The 20,704-nt window shown below is 40.0% G+C and overlaps 1 protein-coding gene across 6 annotated transcripts; it reads right to left on the bottom strand.

Annotated features, from left to right (window-relative positions):
- On the bottom strand, nucleotides 1-19,781 carry LOC115398579 (SEC14-like protein 2). 6 transcript variants are annotated; one of them, XR_003932584.1, is made up of 14 exons: nucleotides 19,459-19,781; nucleotides 17,372-17,447; nucleotides 15,842-15,913; nucleotides 10,362-10,405; nucleotides 8,609-8,671; nucleotides 8,317-8,505; nucleotides 7,949-8,044; nucleotides 7,808-7,868; nucleotides 7,639-7,722; nucleotides 7,460-7,566; nucleotides 1,475-1,614; nucleotides 1,116-1,285; nucleotides 532-793; nucleotides 1-445 (listed from the first exon to the last, which is right to left on the bottom strand). XR_003932584.1 is itself a non-coding variant. In XM_030105416.1 (13 exons), exons 1-13 carry the CDS (start codon nucleotides 19,510-19,512, stop codon nucleotides 636-638), a joined length of 1,314 nt encoding a protein of 437 aa, XP_029961276.1. In that variant the 5' UTR covers nucleotides 19,513-19,781; the 3' UTR covers nucleotides 1-635. The 6 variants fall into 6 exon arrangements, 4 of the variants coding, with proteins under 4 accessions (XP_029961276.1, XP_029961279.1, XP_029961277.1 ...); XR_003932585.1 differs by having other exon boundaries at nucleotides 557-793; XM_030105416.1 differs by having other exon boundaries at nucleotides 1-793.
- Nucleotides 19,782-20,704: the final 923 nt, after the last annotated feature.

The raw sequence follows: 20,704 nt of genomic DNA, 5'->3' as shown, positions 1-20,704 counted from the left end.
CATTGCTGTAGAGATTTTTTTTTTTTTTGATTACCCAGTGATGACTACTTTCACTTGGTTTATACTGCGGTGGACTGTTTAGACATGAGCACTCACTTGAGATTTTCAAAATAACAACAAAACAACACCAACTGTTTCTACTCTCAGTCTGTAACAAATCAGAAAAAAAAAACAAAAAACATTTATTCAAGTTTTTCTTGATAATTTAGCACTGCAGACCTGAGGAAGTCACACTGCCCTCTTTTAGGCTAAATCTTTCAAAATTAAAGACTTTTATCTGCTACAGTGGTTCCCAGTGCTCGGAGGAACGGTTGGCTCCACCCCCCTCTTGGTTTCTACACCACTGTTTGAACGACTTGAACAGAAAGCAGTTCATCCTCAACGCTGCATATTCAATCTTCACTTCTCACGTCTTCAGCCCGTTTGATTCCTGTTCCTGGAAATACTGTTTGGAGGAAAAACACAGGTCTCAAAAGACGAGACAGGAAACCTTTGAGGACCAGAATCCAATTTCTGAGGTCCCATATTTACACTCTGTATAACACTGTTGACGGACCCGCTGGCAGCAGCAGGTCCCTGTCTGGCTCCGGCGTGTCTGGCTGTGCTGAGACTAAACTTCACCGTCGAGCTCTTTGCTACAATTGGCCGTTCCCGTCTGCCTCTGCGGCGGCGGCGGCGGCGGGCGCCCCGTTGGCGTGTGCGGCCTGTAAGCGGTCTGGGAGCAGGACCTCCACGCTGAAGCTGACCCGCTTGGCCTGGAAGATGCTGTAAGTGTTGTCGAATCGCAGCACGTCTGTGGAGGACGGACAGAGAGGGAACCGTCACCAGGAGTCTGCAGCCTGTTTCTGCTGCACTGCACTGATTTCCTGAATCACTTTGTGGCCTTTTAGACATGTAAAGTTCGTGTAATGTTCCAAGCGGAACTTTCTGTTGATTTTTTTATTATTACTATGCATTGGGTGATATATTTCTGCCGATCATTCTCATATATTCTGCATATTTATATTAGTTTTCTCTATTTTCTGTATTAATATTGAAGTGCATTAATGGATGGTAGTTGTTGCTTTCTGAATAAAGCCGGTATGATTCTAATGCACTGATGCGGCGGCGCTCACAGACTCCGGGCCGCTCGCAGGTCAGAGATCCGTCTTCGGGCACCAGGTGGGCGTTGTACCGCTGACTCTGTACCACCTCCTCCATCTGAGCCGCCTTCTTCCATTCGCCCTTTTTGGCCTTAAGAAACACCCCGAAGCCGATGTCGGCGCCCTGGCTGGCAAACTGCCACCTGACGGGCCGGAAAAAAGACCCGCTCTTAAACAAGGTAACACATTCAGTTTGACACTGAAGAGGATATAGAAGACTGATCGATGGACGGACAAGTAACATTCAGTGGATTTTTTAAAAGGCGACTGAGTGTGTGTGTGTGTGTGTGTGTGTGTGTGTGTGTGACTGCTGTGTGATTTATATGTCTGACCTGAGGACACAGCCTGGAAACAAGATCTCGAAGTCCAGCTGCTGGGAGGAACCTCTGCTGACAGTCAAACACTGCTCATAGTCCACCTTCACGTGGTCCCGCACGTAGTAGGAGGGGGGGACGGGGCCCACGTGGTTTATCTGGGATGGAGACACAGACGGTCAAAACAGGACGGGACGCTTTGAGAGGAAAAAGACTGAGAAGGTGAAGGAAGAAGCACTTACTGTCATTTTCCTCTTACAGCAAGAAAAGAAGTTTTTAACTTTTCTACTTCAGTGTTTATTCAGATCAAATTAATTCAGTGCAGTGCATGATCACAGCAGCAGAGTGCTCATTTCCTGTAGTGGGTTGTTTCTCTTTACTTAACTTCAGTATTTAGTACTATATATTTGAAATTTTAAATGAACCAGATTTTTTATGTTTTGTTTTTTTTTTATAAAGCAACTTGCGTTAATGTTTGAGGATTTTTCTCATTTCTGTAACATCATTTTTAGGGATTCACAGTTGAAGATCATGTTCTTTTAGGACATGTCAGAAAACAATATTTTTGAGGGGGATTGTGTAAGTGAAAAATTGAGAGAAATATTTAGATAAGAACTCCTCAAGAGTTGTTTGATCCTACATGTATGTGAAATCCTGACATGAGTAGTCCCGCAGAATGGCAAATATCTGGTAAAAGATGTACTGCAGAAAAGCACTTGTGAGAAATAAGATCAAAGAAACACGTCCAACAAAGGTTCAGTGGTGAAGGATCATGGGAGAAATCTTCTTAATGGAACTGTCAACACTCATACACAGACTATAACTTAAAATATAATGCCGGACTATGAACAGTGAGCAATATATAAACATGTCTTTAATAAAAACATCCAGCAAATCAAAAGATGTCAGAAAACAAAGAAAAACTTCATACAATAAATCCTTAAAACACTGAACAGAATAGAATGAGCTTTATTTTTCTATCTACAGTAATGCTGAGTAAACGTCTCCCAATGACAGAAACACGTCAAGAAAAACTGTTCTAGCAGACCGGGGGGGTCTGCAACCGCTAAAGGTCCATCCAGTAATATATCAACGAATTACATCTTTCAGATGTTTTCTTAGAATCTCAACAGCTCTCTAAAGGTTTTACACCATGTTAGCTTTACATTTTCAGCAATTGTAACAGTTTTCTTTTAACTTTTTTAATACGTTTTCAGTGATTTCATGTTAAATTCATTCATTTTATTTGTCTTCTGCTTTCTTCATTTTAGATGTTTCAGACATTTTTGCTCTTTTGAGTTTTTCAGACGTTTAGTTTTTTCTTCCTTTAAGCAATTTTTTAGCAATGTTAGTCGTAATGTTAGATTTTTTTTTGTTACAAGTCAGAATAGCTTTATTTTCATTATATGTCACACATAATGAAATTACAGGAGCATCTGTGTGCAACAATACAAAAAAAAACTAACTGTACACATAGCATAAATATGTAACTATAAACTGTAAAAATGCACACAAATGAACACATGAGACAAATTATCGGGTAACATGAGGACTACATGTGATGAAAATTAAAACACTTGTCCATGTCATCCTATTTTTAATTAATCGGCATTTTGTTTAGTCATTTTGACTAACACTTCAGCAGTTTTTCCGTTTGAAGTTTTTCCGAAATTACAGCTATTTTAGCCTTTTTCACAAATCTTGTTTTTTTTAGCCCTTTTTATCTTCTTGATAAATAGTGGGGTACGTAAATAAAATAATAACATAAAAATGCTAACTAACATATAATTTTATGAACTCTTTTATAGAGGGATATGTTGATTGGATGACTTCAGTGCCACATATTGCAGACCCTGACCTTGACCCCTGACCTTGACTTTAAGACAATGCAATATCAAAGACACACAGCTAGCTAGCTACAGACACAGCTCCACAAAAAAAGGAAAACACTTTTTCAGGCTGAACGCCTCAGTTTCTTGGATCTTGAATGCAGCCACAAATAATTTCTCTCCTCCTGATCCTCATTTGTCCATGGCCCAATTATTAATCTACAGAAACAGTGACAAGCACAGGTCAGTTTTATAAAGTACAGCATCATCTGCATAAATGTGACTACTGAAGCTACCATTTCCTGAAACTGGAGCTGCTGCTCTCTCAATCTAAGGCCACTTTGCACGACAACACTTCAAATGAAAACGCATCATTTTCAGAAAGGTTTTGCGTCAAAATGATGTCCGTTTCCATGGAAACGGCAGGAATAATGAATTTTCAAACAGCAGTGTTCTCAGTGGATCTACACACTGTTGTTTTGTAAACGGACACCCAAAAGCACAACAGAAGATTTCCGTTTTCACTTGAAAACAGTTGCCTCATCGAAGCGTAAAGCTGCTGCTCTGTGATCTAAAGCTGCTACGAAGCGCCGCAGGAGTCAAAACATGTTGCTGGTTCCCTTAACAAACATCCAGACGTTTACTATCTTGTCATTTTGCTGTCGAATATCATCTTCACGACTTGTGATTGATTCTTTAAGTCTCAATACAATCAACAAAAAAATTTCAAGCAAAAGTCAGCCTGAGTTGATTATCTTGGTAAATATATTTTCTCTGTCAAAGCTGTGAGTAAAGATGGTTCTGATATTCTGGTGATTTTCATGTTGGAAGTACTTTGTCCTGTTGTGGTGTGTGGGGAATCTCCAGTCTTCCTTTAGACAGTTGTTAGGCTTACTGACATATTTAGTAGGATACAGTTTCAAAACCTGTGTTGTTTGTTTTAACAAACAGCTTATTTCAAGCATCTAAGAAAAACCACATGGAAATTATGACTCGCAACATGTTGCGTAGTTACTATTATCACAACATTAACAAGCTAAAGATATAAAATCATAAAAGACTGACTGATGTATGATAAATGATGTTTCCAGTCACTGTGCATTCATGCTCTGCAGCCTGAGAAATTATAGGGTTTTAAATATGAAAGAAAAGTAGAATTGTATTTAACTCAAAACAACTTATGTGACTGGGATAAAATGTGACTGACTGTCAGCCCTGATTATTTCACTCTGAATAGCCACAAAAAGAACTACCATCATCCATAAAATGTCAAACTTTTGAAATTCTGCTTGTGGAAACTGCCGACATACATGTGAAGGAAAAAAAAAAAATATATATATATATATATATATATATATATATATATATATATATATATATATATATATTTTTTTTTTTTTTAAAGGAGGGTCTCGTCACAGCTGGATTTATTTAGTAGCAAATTCTACATGAAATCTCAAATCTCAAAAACATTAATGTCATCTCCATTTGCATTTATTGCAATTCATAATATAATGACTCTTGAGTCATCATTATTCAGGTAAATGTGCAGTTGCACCGTTGTACCAGAGGGAGGCAGTCTAAGATTAGATAGGTGGCTGAAGCCAGCCTGTTTGTGTGTGTTCATGAACTGTTGGAAAGAGTTAAGGATTAGAGTTAGAGAGATTGGCATGGGTTATGGCCTCAGCAGTAGTAGCCCTGTGTTGATCCATTGATTGTTTTGCCTAAGTGCAATAAAAGAGCCGTGTGGAACGGCCTGAAGACGTCTGGTGCTTCGTAGATTGCACAACGTTACCATATCCATACTAAAATACCCAACATGGTCACTGATCACATGTTTAAATAATATCATGCAGCCCTAACTGAAATCATCCTGAGGTGGAAGAGCTTTTAAAACGGTTAGAATTATGCAATGTTAGGCTATCTCATTTAAATGTCAAATTTCGAGGAACTTCAACAAAATTAACTCGACAAAGGAACCAAAACACAGATGCTGACTCATTTCCAAGGTTTTCCTGCGTGTAAATAATTTGTCAGTAATTTAGTGTTAATTCTGTTCCTTCAAAATACAAGCAAACATTTTCCATTTTAACAGTGCATTGCTACAATAAAATCTGTAACTGCCTCCTAATACAGTACTGATTCGTGCAGCTCCAAAACGTCCCTGCATCGTCATTGACTTTCGGTGAGCAGATTCAGGTTCATTCATGTGTAACAGGATCGCTCACACAGCGAGGACACACACAGTACGTTGTGACCCACAAAGCAACGGGATTCATTTGCAAGCTGTACATATGAGCTCCTCTACGAGTGTTTCATGAAGCAAAGCAGAGAAACTACTCGAGTAAAGCAGTGGCGGGCTGTTCGGCTGGTCGCTACTGCTGCGCTCACACTGAGTGCGACCCCAGTTCCAAACAGGTTGGGACGATGTGTTGAAATGGGGGAAAAGCAGAGAGAAACAATGGCTTACTTTGCATTTGTTACGTCTCAGAAATGTCATGCATTTAGTGTCCAGACTGATGTTCTGTCTCACTGTCAGTACGGGGGAAACATGGTTTATTTGAAGATAAAAAGCACGTGAATCATCTCATAACGTTTTATCAGTCAGGTTCACTTTAGCTGAGTCATGTTCACATATTACCTCGTCCAAATGTATTCGTTCATTTGTTTTAATCAGTGTATATCAAAGATTCATTCCATTAAAATATTGACACTTGAAATATAAGATTCAATAAATACTCCATCAAGTAGCCTGGATTTGGAAAATGGCCTTTTGAAAATAATTATATATTTTGAAAACAGAAAACTAGATTTTAAATTGTGGTGAATTACACATTTTTATGTATGAGTCAATGTACCTGAAACATAGAGAAAAGTCACAGTAGAATAGTGATTTTAAATCACTTATTTTATTAAAATAAATTTATATCGTCTTCAACCAACATGGACTTTGTTTGTCATTAGATAGAAATTTCTGTTCGGACATGAAATTCAGTGAGCAAACTTGCAATTAAAGCCATATTTAACTCTCTGCCATGAAGCTCACAGCACATGATGACTGATTTCAAGAGAAGTCATCTGACGACGTGTCGGATATGTTGATATGTAGAAAGGGAAAGTTAGCATCTTTGCAAGAAGCACTTCTTTTACCATTTGGCCCAACTTTTTTTCAACATGTTACGACCTTCAGATGAATCATAGCAGCTTCTGTCATCAACATTTTACACATCGTCCAAACCTCTTTGAAGCTACAGTTGTAAATGTTCTTCTTTTTTCTACTGTACAGGCTGTGGTTGGATTCAGACTTATTTCTCAGCATGAACGCCTAAAGACCTGCCACCTCTTCATTTTAACAGCAGGATTTATATTTTCTTGAGCAAATTAGAAAAAAAAAGGCATAAAATCACCTGAAATGTTGTGTTCTGACTGAAACAATTCAAGTTTTTACAGCAAGATGTTTGAGATCAATGCAGGTTTTCCACGATCCTCGGTTCAACGAGAACATAAGAAGTGGCAGCAGCCAAACAGATCAGTGAGTATCAATAAGTGATGAGTGAAAACCATCCAAACTTTAAACATCTGAGGACAGACTGGGCCACCAAGCAAACTAAAAAAATCTGAAAGAAAAGATTCTTAAGAGTAGTGGTCACACAACACACTACATAATGAAACTGTAAATTTCTCCTGAGATTAATAAAGTCTATTCTATTCTGTTGCACAAACAGCCGTAATTAAAATCAATTCTATGCTGTGATTATAGCAATTTTAGTCGTAATTGTCTGTTTTTGTGAAAATATCGACATTTTAATGACATGTACTCTGTCTTAACAGAAAAACAAATTTAAACTTTAAAGTTTAAATTGATTAATATGGTACTTCTTTACTTTCACTGTTAAATTGGTTTGTATGTGGCTTCTGAACCAAAATGTGTCTGACCCCCAGCCTTACGAGATATTTCAACATGGCTAACTTTAGAAGAAATATATGTAACAAGGTTTGTCTTCATGAACTTTGAAGTCCATGCTTTGAGGAGTTCATTTTCAGGTTTGCGCTAAAAGCTAAAAGCTAAAAGCCCAAACTAATGATTGGAAACTCATCCTCTCCAACTCATCAGCCAACATTTACAATAATGAGAACAGAAAAGATCCAGCAGGATTTCATCTGTCCGACTCACCTTGGTCCGACAGCGGGGGTCTCCATCCGGATCTGTCAGTTTCCCCCCGTATATCATGGGCAGCTCCTCCTCATCGATGTACTTCAGTAACACCTCCTGCCAGTTCGCTGTCGAAACAGAGAAGAAACTGTCAGTATTTATTGGATCCCGAACATGAAGCTCAATAAGCAGCATCTTACCTCCCAGGATGAAGATTTTTTGTCGCGTGTTCTCACTCAGGAAGTGCTTGACCAGATTGTAGGCCACAGGAAAGAGCTTGGGAGCTGCAGAAGTGTTCAGTATTAGACCTTTCACGGTATTTTCCGTTGACCTTGAGTACAGTTCATATGGTTTGTTGGAGGATTTCACCTTTAATAACAAACAGTCTCTTGAGCCCTTCTGGGTAGTTGTCTTCAAACATCTGGAGGATCTGAAGTAAGGGAATAAAAACCTTTACCCTTCAGTACTGGGAGGTTGATGTTTCCACATTGTGTGAGGGTAATCCTGTACCTCCCCATATGTTTCTATAGCAGGTTTCCATAGATGTTTTAGACCAAGACCTTCAACGTCATAGATCATGGTGATTGACTCCACGTTTCTCCCCAGCTGAAAGACAGGAATCACATCATTTTTCAAAAAGACACCAAATTAAAGGATAGAAAATAAAGCAGAGGTCTGCGGCCTGGTGAAAGTCCTGTCAGAATGTCTACAGTCTTCAACAGATACTGTCTCCCGGCTCTGCTTTCCTCCCCTCCTGTTAATTGTTTTTGGTTACTGTTAGTGAATAAATTAATCTAAGTCTGGTTAAGTTGCTTTTCTTTAACACAGCATGCGTGCTCCAGAAGACTGAACCACGGCTGTGCAGCGTGTGCTCTTACTCTCTCAGACTGGAGGTTGCATTCCTTCTGCAGCATCTCACAGTCTCTGATCTTGGACTTGATGAAGTCCTGCTTGGAGGCAGACAGGAAGAGTCCTTTGGGGTCAACAGGTCCGATAACGTCATACCAGACGGGACTGCCCTCTCGGTCATAGCCACACATCCCTCCTGACAGATACTTCTCGATCACCTGGAAACAGTTTTTAAATGTCAAAAGAGATTATTAGTGAGCTGAAATCAATGGATGCTGCACTGCTATATGCTACACTGAGGCCACAGTAGAATACCATTACCTCTGGTGGACGCCACTCAGAGATGATTGTGTCCACTTTCATGTGTTTCCTGAACTCCAAATGCTGCAAGAGAAGATCGAATTCATGATGAGTTTCATCTTTCTGACAGGCTTGACCTTTTACGGACTGTAAAATGAGAGGCCCGCCCCGGGACCAGACGGCGATTCGACTGACTCATGATGTTCGAGACACAATGTGGCGCGTCAGCAGGCAGACGGTCACTGCTGCGTGCTGTTGTGTACACAACGTCAGAGCACACCTGCATGCAAAGACATGGCCACAACCACAAACAGGGAGGAAGTGTGTGGCGGTGCGGCTGTCCTGAACCCTGGACTGTCTCCTTTCTCCTGTGTGCTAAAGTTAAACTCCGGAGCTCTGAGTACCGATGGAAAATGAAACCATGCTTATACGGTAGACTACAGAGATTCTGTGTTTTCTTGATGTGTCAGTCATTTATGAACAGGCTTGATCTGAAATGTAGGTGAGAGAGAACTGACAGGCAGCCGCTCTTCCCATATCAGGTTTCCTTCACTGACTCCCCGTAGGAGTAAAAAGCAAGAGATCCTCCCTTCTCACACAAAGAGCTTTCTTACTGGCCAAGTTCAAGCACATCCCACAGCGATATTTGATACTAATCCTACTAAATGGATGTTTCCAGTTTCCCAGGTGTGTCCCCTTCAGATTAACTGTTTGAGCCGTAAACATCTCTTTGAGCTGGAGATCCTGTCGTGCGTGTTCAACACTCCTGAATCTAAAGCACCAAGAAATAAAAACCCACGAGGCCGCTGCAGGGAGAGATCTCAGGCTCTGATTACATGACACTGTTTCAAGAGAAAATGCATCGTTTTAGCATTTTTGTTGACCCCACATCCGTTTAAGCAGAAGTGGCAGAAATGTTAAAAATGGTGTTGTTTTCATCTTTGACCACTGGTAGGTGCTGCTGTCTGTTTCTGCAATGAAACCACACACAGACAGAACAATCCAGACAGAGGACAAGATGAGATTGTTATTATAGGTCAATGTCAATTCTAAAACTTCCAACGACTGTTTTTCCCATTTACATGTAGACAGAGTTGGAGCATTTTCAAAAAGTTCCACCATTTCTGGTGGCAATAGTTGTCAAGAGGTTGTATTTTCAACAACTCTGACCACCACTGTATGAGCAGACCCTCAAAATAAAACAAAAATGTTAACTTTTCACTTATTAAGATGTGTTTTTAAGATGTATTCACGTTGTTACTTTATAAGAAATAACGTTTTATTGATGCACAGACATTTCGACTGATTCATTCCTATCCAGCTCTGTTCCAATGTTGCCTGTTTATATGTAGTTATATAGATCTGTGTGACTGAAATGTTTCATAGTTTTGCCGTTAGTCCACAAAAAGAGCTTGATTGGAAACGTCCGAACTGATTTCTAATGTTGTGAAAAACTGGACGCAACAGGAAGTGAAGCAGGCTAATTCTAATTTTGGATTTTGGCTCTTCAGACCTCAAGTGGACGACGATCAACTCGAGGTTAGGTAACTAAATCTTATTCTCCTATCCAAAGTACTTATTCAATCCGTTTAATCTACGTCTTAGCATCTTATCTCTGCAGGCTGCAGCGATGACTCAGTTTGCCCGTTTATCAGTCATGCGCTGAAGGAGCGTGTGCTGCTGTGGTTGTACTTTGCCTGTTGGTTCAGAACGTTTGCACCGTGCAACACTTCTACGTCATGAAAATGAGTCATAAAGTAGTATCTCCACGTACCTTTCGCAGCATGGCCTCAGCCTTCTGGACGTTGAAGTTTCGTGCTAGAAAAAAAAGGAAATAAGTATTATTCAATTTTTGACTATATTGTTAAACTATTTTTATTTATCTTTAAAAAAAAACAACTTGTAAATGACAAAATTAAGAGAGGGGCCCCACTTCCACAACGTTTCAAAGCTAAAAGGCATTGTTTTTGCATGTTTGTTTCAGAAAAGCTTCATGTAAACACAGCAACATTTCGGAAACCATGTCCATTTTCACAGAAATGGCAGGAACGCTGAAAATGATGTTTTTATAATGAAACTTAGAAAAAAAGGAGAAAAAAAGTTCTCGTTTAAACAGGGTCCCGGTCAGATATAAACTAAACGTCCCAAAATCTGAGGGCAAGGGCCTCATGTGGCATGAGGGCAGCTCCGCGCCCATGTCTGTTCTGCCGTCCACGGTGGAGTTTTCTTGTTCACGTCAACCGATCTCATTAAAAGTAAACTCATTCCGTTATCAGGTTGTTGTTTTTTTTAATGTTCTCACTGCATCCTATTGTCATTATTTAGTCTTCAGACTTGGTCCTGAACTCTATGAACTCTTTTTGGAGTCACGAACACAGAGGTTTATCTTCTATTTCCAACAGAATTGTTCATCATGAATTGACTGATAGATGATTTATCGTAGCTGGATGATATGAGGATATATTTGGGCTGAGGATGGTTTGAAATCTCAAACTCGAGGGTGCAGCCTATTATTTCACCCTGTCCACATGTCGTGTCTCGGAGCTAATGACTGCACCTCAAACTGCTTCCAGTGGTACTACTTAAGAAACTCTGTGTTATTGCCATAAGTTTTGGTTGATGGTTGAAAACTTGATCTAAATTCAACATAATGTAAAATGTATATGAATTTCATTTGACACCAGCTTGTAGATTATGTAATACACACGTCAACACAATTGTTGGTACCCTGTGTTTAATGAAAGAAAAATTCAAAGTGGTCAGAGAAATAACTTTAATCTCACGAAAGTAATAATATAAAAAATTCTATGAAATTTAAATAATGAAAGGCAGACATTGTTTTTCAACCATGCTTCAACAGAATTATTCAAAAAAATAAACTCAAGAAACAGGCCTGGACAAAAAATGATGAAACCCCTAGGAAAGACAGAAAATGATGAGACCAAAGGGACATGTCAGTCCAAGGTGTGTCCGCTGATTAGCTTCACAGGTGTCCACAGTCTTGTAATCAGTCAGTGGCTCATATAGAGGGTGACAGGGAGTCACATGAAGTGGACCACACTCAGTATAGACCAGCGGAGCAAAGGAAAGAGTTGTCTCAGGAGATTAGAAAGGAAATTATCGACAAGCATGTTAAAGGTGACAGCTATAAGACCGTCTCCAGCAGGTTGATGTTCCTGTGACTACAGCTGCTCATATTGTTCAGAAATTCAAGATTCATGGGACTGTGGCCAACCTTCATGGACGTGGCCACAGCAGGAAAATTTATGACAAATAAAAAAAACAGATAATACGAATGATAACAAAAGAGCCCAGAAAAACAAAAAAAGAGATTAAAGTGAACTTCAAGCTCAAGGAGCATCAGTGTCAGATCGACCATCCGTCGCCGTTTGAACCAAAGTGGACTTCATGGGAGAGGACCAAAGAGGACACCACTGTTAAAACAAATCATAAAAAAGCCAGACTGGAATTTACCAAACTACATGCTGACAAGCCACAGAGCTTCTGAGAGAATGTCCTCTGGACAGATGAGACAAAACTGCAAGTTTCTGCCAAGGCACATCAGCTCTATGTTCACAGAAGGAAAAATGAAGCATATTAAGAGAAGAACACTGTCTGTGAGACACGGAGGAGGCTCTGTTAGGTTCTGGGGCTGCTTTGCTGCATCTGGCACCGGGGGTATGGAGTCTGTGCAGGGTCCAATGAAATCTCAAGACTATCAAGGGATTCTAGAGAGAAATGTGCTGCCAGTGTCAGAAAGCTTGGTCTCAGTCGCAGGTCCTGGTCTTCAACAGGGCAATGACCCAAAACACACAGCTAAAAACACCCAAGAATGGCTCAGAGGAAAACACTGGACTATTGTCAAGTGGCCTTGTATGACCCCTGACCTTAATCCTATCCAACACCTTTGGAAAGAGCTGACACATGCCATCTGGAAAAGGCAACTGGACGAGTTTGCTTATGAGGAGTGGCCAGAATACCTGCTGAAAGGTGCAGAAGTCTCACTGACAGTCACAGGAATCGTTTGATTGCAGTGACTGAAAAGGCTGTGCAACTAAATATTAAAGGTATAGTGGACGATGTTCTTAGCCTATGAATTCCGGGATGCGAATCTCAATTATTGGTCCTCCAACATGTCAATCACGCTGGAGAAATGCTTGCGTAACGCCGTGAAGCGCGCTCCTTCCCGTTATCTGCGCATTCAGAGTGTTTATGTAGCCGCTGAGCTTCGGTTTCAGGCAGTTCTTACCGATGGCGAGTCTGACATAATGAAACTGGGACTGTTTCGGAAAATAAGGTTTATGAGCGAGGCTGATCACAGAAACAGTAAACAGAGCCGTGCACGCCCGGGGAAGATCAGCTCGCGCTCGCACGCTCCCGCCATTGACAGGCGTTTCCTCGGGAGGAGCAGCAGAGCAGGTAGGACGGTCTGGCGCATGTGCGTTTTTCAAAAAGCGAGTAACAGACGTTTGGCTTCGACTTTTGGGAAAATCGTCCACTATACCTTTAAGTTAAGGGTACCATCATTTTTGTCCAAGCCTGCTGCATGAGTTCATTTATTTTAAATAATTCTGTTGAAGCATGGTTGTAAAGCAATGTCTGACTTCACTAATTAGTTAAATTTCATAGAATTTTTATTTATTACTACTTTTGTCAGATTCAAGCTGTTTCTCTGATCACTGTGAATTTTTCTTTCATCAAACGAAGGGTACCAACAATTTTGTCCACGTGTGTAGTCTGCTCGGCTCTTTTATGCAAAGATATAAGGCATCAGTCAAAACAGTAGCAAGAAAACAATCTGATCAGAGCCACAGATCTCCATGATTCAGAGGGCGCCTGTGTGTGCAGTCTGTATCCCCGTGAGCTGCACGACAGAAATGAACAAACAAAACCTGTTTCTGATTCGTAATGGAGGGCATCAATGAATCGATGATTCTGGTGTAAAATGACCAGCACTTGGCACTTTTATGTTAACAAGCTCATTGCTATTGATTAAAAAGGACTCCTGGAATCTGACCAGTTTTCATTTTTAAGTGGGCTTTCTGGGACTGATGTCACATTTATCCTAGTAAGGTTGACACATACTGCTTCATTTGAATTAATACAATTCTTGGAAAAATATCTTCCACATGCAGCTTTCATTTTCTCTTTCTTTCTTGCATCCAATCATACAACAAATGATTCAACTTTGTGCATTTTCGAACCTTCTACATCTGCAGAAAACGGTGCAATACAGGGTTTTTCTTGCTGCTGATGACGAGAAAACTCCTGTCTCTTCTCAGATCTCATTTTTTTCTCCAGTTTGCAGTGTTTTCACAGCTTCACACAGTTTGGCTTTGATGCTGTAGCTGTGAGGAAGCTCAGATTTCAGTACCGTACTTTGATTTTAATGCCTGCAATCAAGCAACAGAAAGTCAAAAGGTTTCTCCTTCAAATGGTTTTAAGAGAAAGTTTTAGAATACACAAACTCAAAAGATGTTGACAATAGTTCCCCCTTAAGCAGCACTTTTTTGACGAGAGCATTTGTGCATAGACATAACGCAAAGATTTGATCAGAAATGCTATAATATGAGGAAGTGTGCCCTTCTGTGTTCCGGCACATTGAGTGTGTCAGTATGACTGAAGGTGAACAGAATGAACAGTCTAATACTTCTGCTAAGGGGATTACAGTCGCTCTGCCACTGACACACTAGCAATACCAGCTGTACTCAAAACTTACTCTCGTAAACACTCTAATCTGACATAGTAACAAGCGACTGAACGCAAAAGAGTGACCGAAATTTAAAAAAGTCACAATTATTAAGGTAACATATTCTTTCATCATAATGGAAAATGAAAGACAGAAAATTTAACCATGAAAATCAATTTTACAGCAAATTTTTCATCATTAATGTACAATTTTATGTGTTTGGTAAAAACTCCAACGGCCCACAGAGCATGTTGAGAGTGACTTTGACCTGGAATAACCCCGTAAGAGGACCGTGAGTATGGCTGCTGCGTCTCCTGCCACTTCCTCACACAGAGATGTCATTCACAACAGTATCCTCAGCCGTAAGAAGGCTTATAATTAAGCACATGACTGGTGGACAACCACACATCTAATTTGCTCAAAGCTCTCAAACTGCCTTCTCATATCTGTATGTTTGCTTCGGTGAAGGGACGATGCACTTGGGGACAAAGTCTTCTAGTAATCACCCTGACTGCAGTTTAGCTGAGTCAGTTGGGAATAAAACCTGAAAAAAAAAGGCCAAGAAGAAGGGACAGTGACAGCATTTATGTGTCATCACTATATCACAAGCAGAGCAAGATTTTCCAAAGACACTTGTCTGGTGACCACAACCTCTTTAAGTTTCAGCCAAAAGAGGAAGCCGAAGAAGATTTATTTCTCTGCACTGTGATGCAAAAGTTAACTACAACACACTCCAAGAGCTGCACCCAATGGCTGTTATCATCTCTCGGTGTGAATGTGAGCGTGTGCGGCTGCCTCTGTTTTTGCACTGTGATGAACAGGAGATCCGTTCAGCGTGTAATCCAGCTGGGACTGGCTCCGACGCCCACACAACCATGAAGAGGCTGAAGCAGCATAGAAGATGGGTGGATTATTGTCATTTTATAAAAATAATTCTTGGGCATCCAAAACAAAATTGGCCCTGAAAAATAATGTCTGTTAAAGGTGCTGTAGGCAGGATTTTGCTAGTCAATGCTAATTTTTCTGCGTTTTCTTTGGATTAAATGTTAGAGTATCCATTGATAATCTTTTAGGTGTGTAGCATAACTGCACTACCGCGAGGGCGCAGCGTTTCGATCTGTCTCTGTTCTGAGCTGAAAAGGAATCTCGACAGCTCCAGGTATCTTTGACCAATCAGAAGAGCCCATGAGACTTTAACCATGATTGGTCGAGGGGGGTACGTCTGTTCTTGTGGGAGGGGCTTAACTTGCGTAAGGGCGTGATGTCAGAGAAAACAGGACAGGATTGGCTGTGCTGGGTTTCAGATCACCATCTTAGATGGGTCAAATCGCCATCTTGCTTAGGTAACCCTAAGCAAGATGGCGGAGATGCGGAATCCTGCCTACAGCACCTTTAATTGACCTGCAGTAAGTACCCTGACAATAGCCAATTTCCAAAAACAGTCCCACTGTTAGTGCAATAGAAACCAACTGCAAGTGTTACGTAAAAAAGTGTTGCATGTTATTTCTGCTTGCAAATAGAATTCCACACAAAGGACTAAAAACAAAAACTCAGATGTTAGTCACCACATGTCACCCAAGTCAGTGCCTTCACATAATGCAGCGAGCATGCCAGGCCACAAGCTGGCGCCGTTGGTTCTGCAAAGGAACCACAAACAAGCAAAGAGAACAGTACGCTTTAAAGATTAAGAATGGTGAGTACAGGGACATTGGTATGGACAAGACAGCCCAGTTCAACTGTTGTTACGGGTCCCAGGAGAATATGGACTGGGAGTCGTGGCGCTCTGAAGGCAGACTTTGTTATTGTTGTGCATCTACTCACACGTTTACAGAATGACTGTTTTCTCCAGCTGTGGTGAGCATGAGCAGTAGCAGTGTTATAATAAAGTTGCACTTTAAATAGTTTTACAGGAGCATTTTTAAAAAGTCTCACAGCTGTGAAGTAAACGCATATCCAAAACTCAACAAAGGCTTTTTGTTTTCATTTGGATCTCATGTTCAACAAATTTAGAGATTTCTAAGTAGATCTGCAACCTAAAAAAAATAATAATAATACACATGGGACAGACTGTTAACCAGAATACATCCAGTGAAGTGAAGATGTGTGTCCAGAGAAGTCAGGTAGTTTCCTGGCAGACCTTTCCTGATATCAGAACACTGGCAAGTCTAATAAGCACTGGATTCAGCTGCACAGCATAAAACCAAGCATGTTTAACAGCTTGGAAGGTTAGAATAATAAAAGCCCTCCTTGCTCCAGCTCCCAGAAGAAGATCCATCCCTGTCTCTGAGTTTGGTAATTTAACCAACACCACCTGATAGAACACAATGTTCCTCAAGTTCTGTTTGTGCACAATGAGAACACATTCATGTCCATCATTAGCGCTAACTATGCTACAGTACTACACAGTCTTTTCACACTGAATGAATGGCAATTGTCTATACATTCATACTTTGAGTGACATAACTTGAATCCTGTAGAGCACACAGTGCAAACAGAGCTTCATTATCAACACTTGAAGTTGTGACACTCAAAGCCAGTGTTTCACAAGTGCCATGGTCATTTAGCAAGGCCTCATTATAGAACAGAGTCCCTCCAAAGCTACGCTGTACTTCCACAGTGTTAAAAAAAAAAGAAAAAAACAAAAGCCGAATTTAACCCTGGAGGGAGCCAGAAACCCAGCAGCAGACGGGCTGCTGCATCGTAGTGCACCTTTAATGAGATTACCTCTGGATTAGTTTGATACGCAGAGTGCTAGGCTCTGCTGCACAGCTAATCAGAACAACGCCTGATTATAATCACTGCTTCCCATTTCCTGAACACACAGCCCAGGCCGAATCGAAGAAAACCAGACTCCACAGCAGTTGGCACTACGTTCTCAACTGCCACCAACCCAACGTTTGCATGTGTTGCAACAACTTCTCTCGTGTAATGAACCCCCGTAGCTTCTGCTTCTTGCATGACTGCGACAACAGATTTATTGAATCCATGCAATGACAGGTTTACTGCGAAGGGGAAGAATGACAGGGAGAAGGTTTCTGCTTCTTTTCTTGGATTGTAGGATTTGATCCCTGAGGAGTCGGCAGGTTTCACCTCACCTCTGAGCCAGCGCAACAGGAAGTGGTCATGCTGGGCAGGAAGTTGAGAAAGAATATCTTGTATCCTCACTCGGAACTACAACCAAAGGAAGAAGAGAAGAAGAGCTGCATGACTTTCAGGATAGCTCTAACTTCATTGTCACAGTCACGGTCGAGAGCCTGGAGTTGGAAAACAGCTTTGAGAAACACAGAGCTCTTCTCTGTTCCAATCTGTTTTCACGGTTTTAATTTTCAATCAGTATGTTCTTATTTTTTATTTTTAAGCTGAAACTTGTGACCTAGAATAAAGAAGCACAACCTAAAAAAACAACACGTGTATGCATAAAGAGGCGCTTGTGTCAGAACTGTGTTTACTGAATGTCCAAATAAATATGGCCTCACAAGCATTAAGGCTTCAAAAAAAATTTCAAATAATTAATTGGACTAATTCTTTCACTGTTTTTCTCATAATATTAAAGAAAACTGTGATGAAAACAAAATCAAATATTGCCAAATTCAAGGTCTTTTATCATTTCTTGTTTTTTTCCAGCCATTTATTTGTTTACTAATAAATATGTTATATTAAATTAGGTTATGTTTTCCATATGTTTTAAGTATAACAGTATTTCATCCTCACTGTACTTTATCATAAACATAAATTAAGTTAAAATCAAAACTGAGACCCAAAAAATGAATTTAATAAAGAAATTCCAAATTCAAAATGTGAATATAGCAAATTGTTATTATTATTATTATTATTATTATTATTATTATTATTATTATTATTAACATTATTATTACTAAATAATTTTAAAAAACATAGGTTAACTAACAAAATATTAAATAAGTGTTTCACAAATAATGGGAAAAAATAAAAAATGAAAAGTCGAACCAATCAATTTGTTCACAATATAAATAATGCTTGACCATGATTTTAGTCCATTTTTATTTGCTTTTGAGGTCTGTTTTTATTCAGTTCTAATGTAAAAATATTGGTAGTTATTCAGTAATTACGATCTTAGATAAAAGCGCATATTCCAATGATATCATGTAGTCTACTCCCAGCTGGCGTAACGTCTAATGCAGCTGTTGAAATCATACACTGCTGATAGCATCATGCCAGAGGCGGAAATGTACCCATCTCATAAACGGTCATGTTTAGAGTTGAGATAAATAATGAGAAAGAACACTGTTTACCCTAGTAATACAGTGTTATTGATGATGCCAGCTGTGGATTCACCTGCATAGGAGAAATTGGTATTAAAGCCCAGTGTTAAAGCACATCACTATTATAAATTCAGTACTCCAGTGGCAGTAAATTAGATTTTACCTGACATTCCTTTGTTTACAAAGTAAAATATATCATTTCAATGGTATCCACAGACAATGAATGACTTTTGGTGATGGGTGTTGGTAACAGGCTTTCACTTTGAAAGTTAAAACTAGTCCAGAACCATGTAACAGACACCTGAAGCGACCTGTATTGTATTTTTTCTGCATGTTATCATTGCTGTTCCTGTCCCAATTTCCTTTAATTCAATTCAATCCAGGTTTATTTATGTAGTGCCAATTAATTACAACATAGTAATTTCTAGACACTTTTACAGAGCAAACCCAACAGATCCACAAGAGCAAGCACAAGCCACTGTGAAAAGTAAAAACTCCCTTTTAACAGGAAGAAACCTTTGCAGAACGAGGCTCAGAGGTGATGAAATATGACAGAAATTTTACATTTCTTAAAACAACAATACAAAAGCACGTTAGTTTGTTTTTTTTTTTTCTTTTTGTTTTTCTATTTTACAACTGTTTGGGATTTGGGAAAGAAAATAATTTTAGGTTACATAACTAGCAATTTCATCTTTCATTCTCCAGTTAGAATGTAGGCTAAAGTATAACAAACAGACACGTTAGAAATAAACAGTGACGGGATACTTTAAGGTAAAATACTGTCAATATGCGCTGTGCAGATACCGAATTGATTCTAATCTGCAGCACAAACAGGAACTGTTGGAGAGAGATAATGGTCTCTCTCCCCCCCACACACACACACACACACACGCACACACACTGCCGCACAGTGAAAAACACACGCTCGACTGAGGTTTTACCTGCTCCAGAGACTCCGCCTGCTTGGGGCTCAGATCCCCTACACGTCCGCTCATGACTGCGATGTGAAGCCGGTGGAGACGGAGGTGCTGCTCCGGAGCTGGGAGCGTCTTTTGAAGCGGCTGCGCACAGAGACGCACTGAGCCGCAGGAAGCGCTGCAGCCACCGGGCGGCTCCGTGTCTCCGGGAGACGGGTCTGTCTGCAGGCTGCGAGCGAGAGGCGTGTCACCAAGTAGGCGTGTATGGGCGGCCGATATGTATGGCAGGCCATTAGAGACAATAATCGTCAAAAATACGGCGTTTAAGCGGCGCAAATACGGGCAGACGCCGTTCGCCGAACGCCGTCACGTGACCAGGCGACGTTCCGTGAACGCCGCCTGGTCAAACCAGACGCCTGAATTATAATTTTATTCTAATATTCTCCACCCCTGAAGTTTGGTCAGCCAGTAAAATTAATTTATTTTTACCCAATCAGTGGAAACCTGGGAGACTGAAGCAGCTGCAGGACGAGCTGGATCTCTGGCTGTGGCTGCAGGACAGGAAGGAATCTGGACTTCACAACCACAACATCATATTTCTTTTGCATTATGCTTATGCGGCTTTGTTTATTTCTGATCAATATTGTTCGATTATCATCATTATTCTTTAACAATCAATTTAATTTGCCTAAAAAACATGTATTTTGTCTTTTTTCTCACTATATTTTGGATGTGCAATTATCATATAATGTGTGCTTCTTTAAGTACTATAATAAAACAATTTTTATTACTTTTTTAAATTACAGTTTACAAAATGTAATCGTTTGGATTACAAAATTGATCTTACAGTCCCAGTTGCTATTACAGTTAACGCACACTAGATGGCAGCAAACAAGTTTTAACCAGAGAGATGTCTGGTCATCACTGTGGTTCAATGTTTCATTGCTTGATTTTATTTATTTCTTGGGATTTAATGTCATTGTAAAGTACTTCGGAGTACCTTACATATAAATTGTGCTCTATAAATAAACCACCTGCTTCTTTCTCTGTCTCTCTCTCCTGCACAGAGGTCAAGTGCCCTTTTTTCTTGGTTGAGCTGATCTATAATTTTGCTTTTATGCCTTTACTGTAAAGAACTACAAACTTCAACAATCAGAAAGGTCATATTTTTTGTTCTCATGTAAATGTAACAAGTACTTCATAATTAAATCAAGAACTCATCTCACAAGCTATAATTTCCAAAGTAAAAAAAAAATCAGTTCACAGTTGT

Source organism: Salarias fasciatus, chromosome 12, assembly GCF_902148845.1.
Source record: "Salarias fasciatus chromosome 12, fSalaFa1.1, whole genome shotgun sequence".
Taxonomy (NCBI): domain Eukaryota; kingdom Metazoa; phylum Chordata; class Actinopteri; order Blenniiformes; family Blenniidae; genus Salarias; species Salarias fasciatus.
The sequence above is the reverse complement of the archived record's forward strand: the minus strand, read 5'-3'. Positions and strand labels throughout refer to the sequence as shown.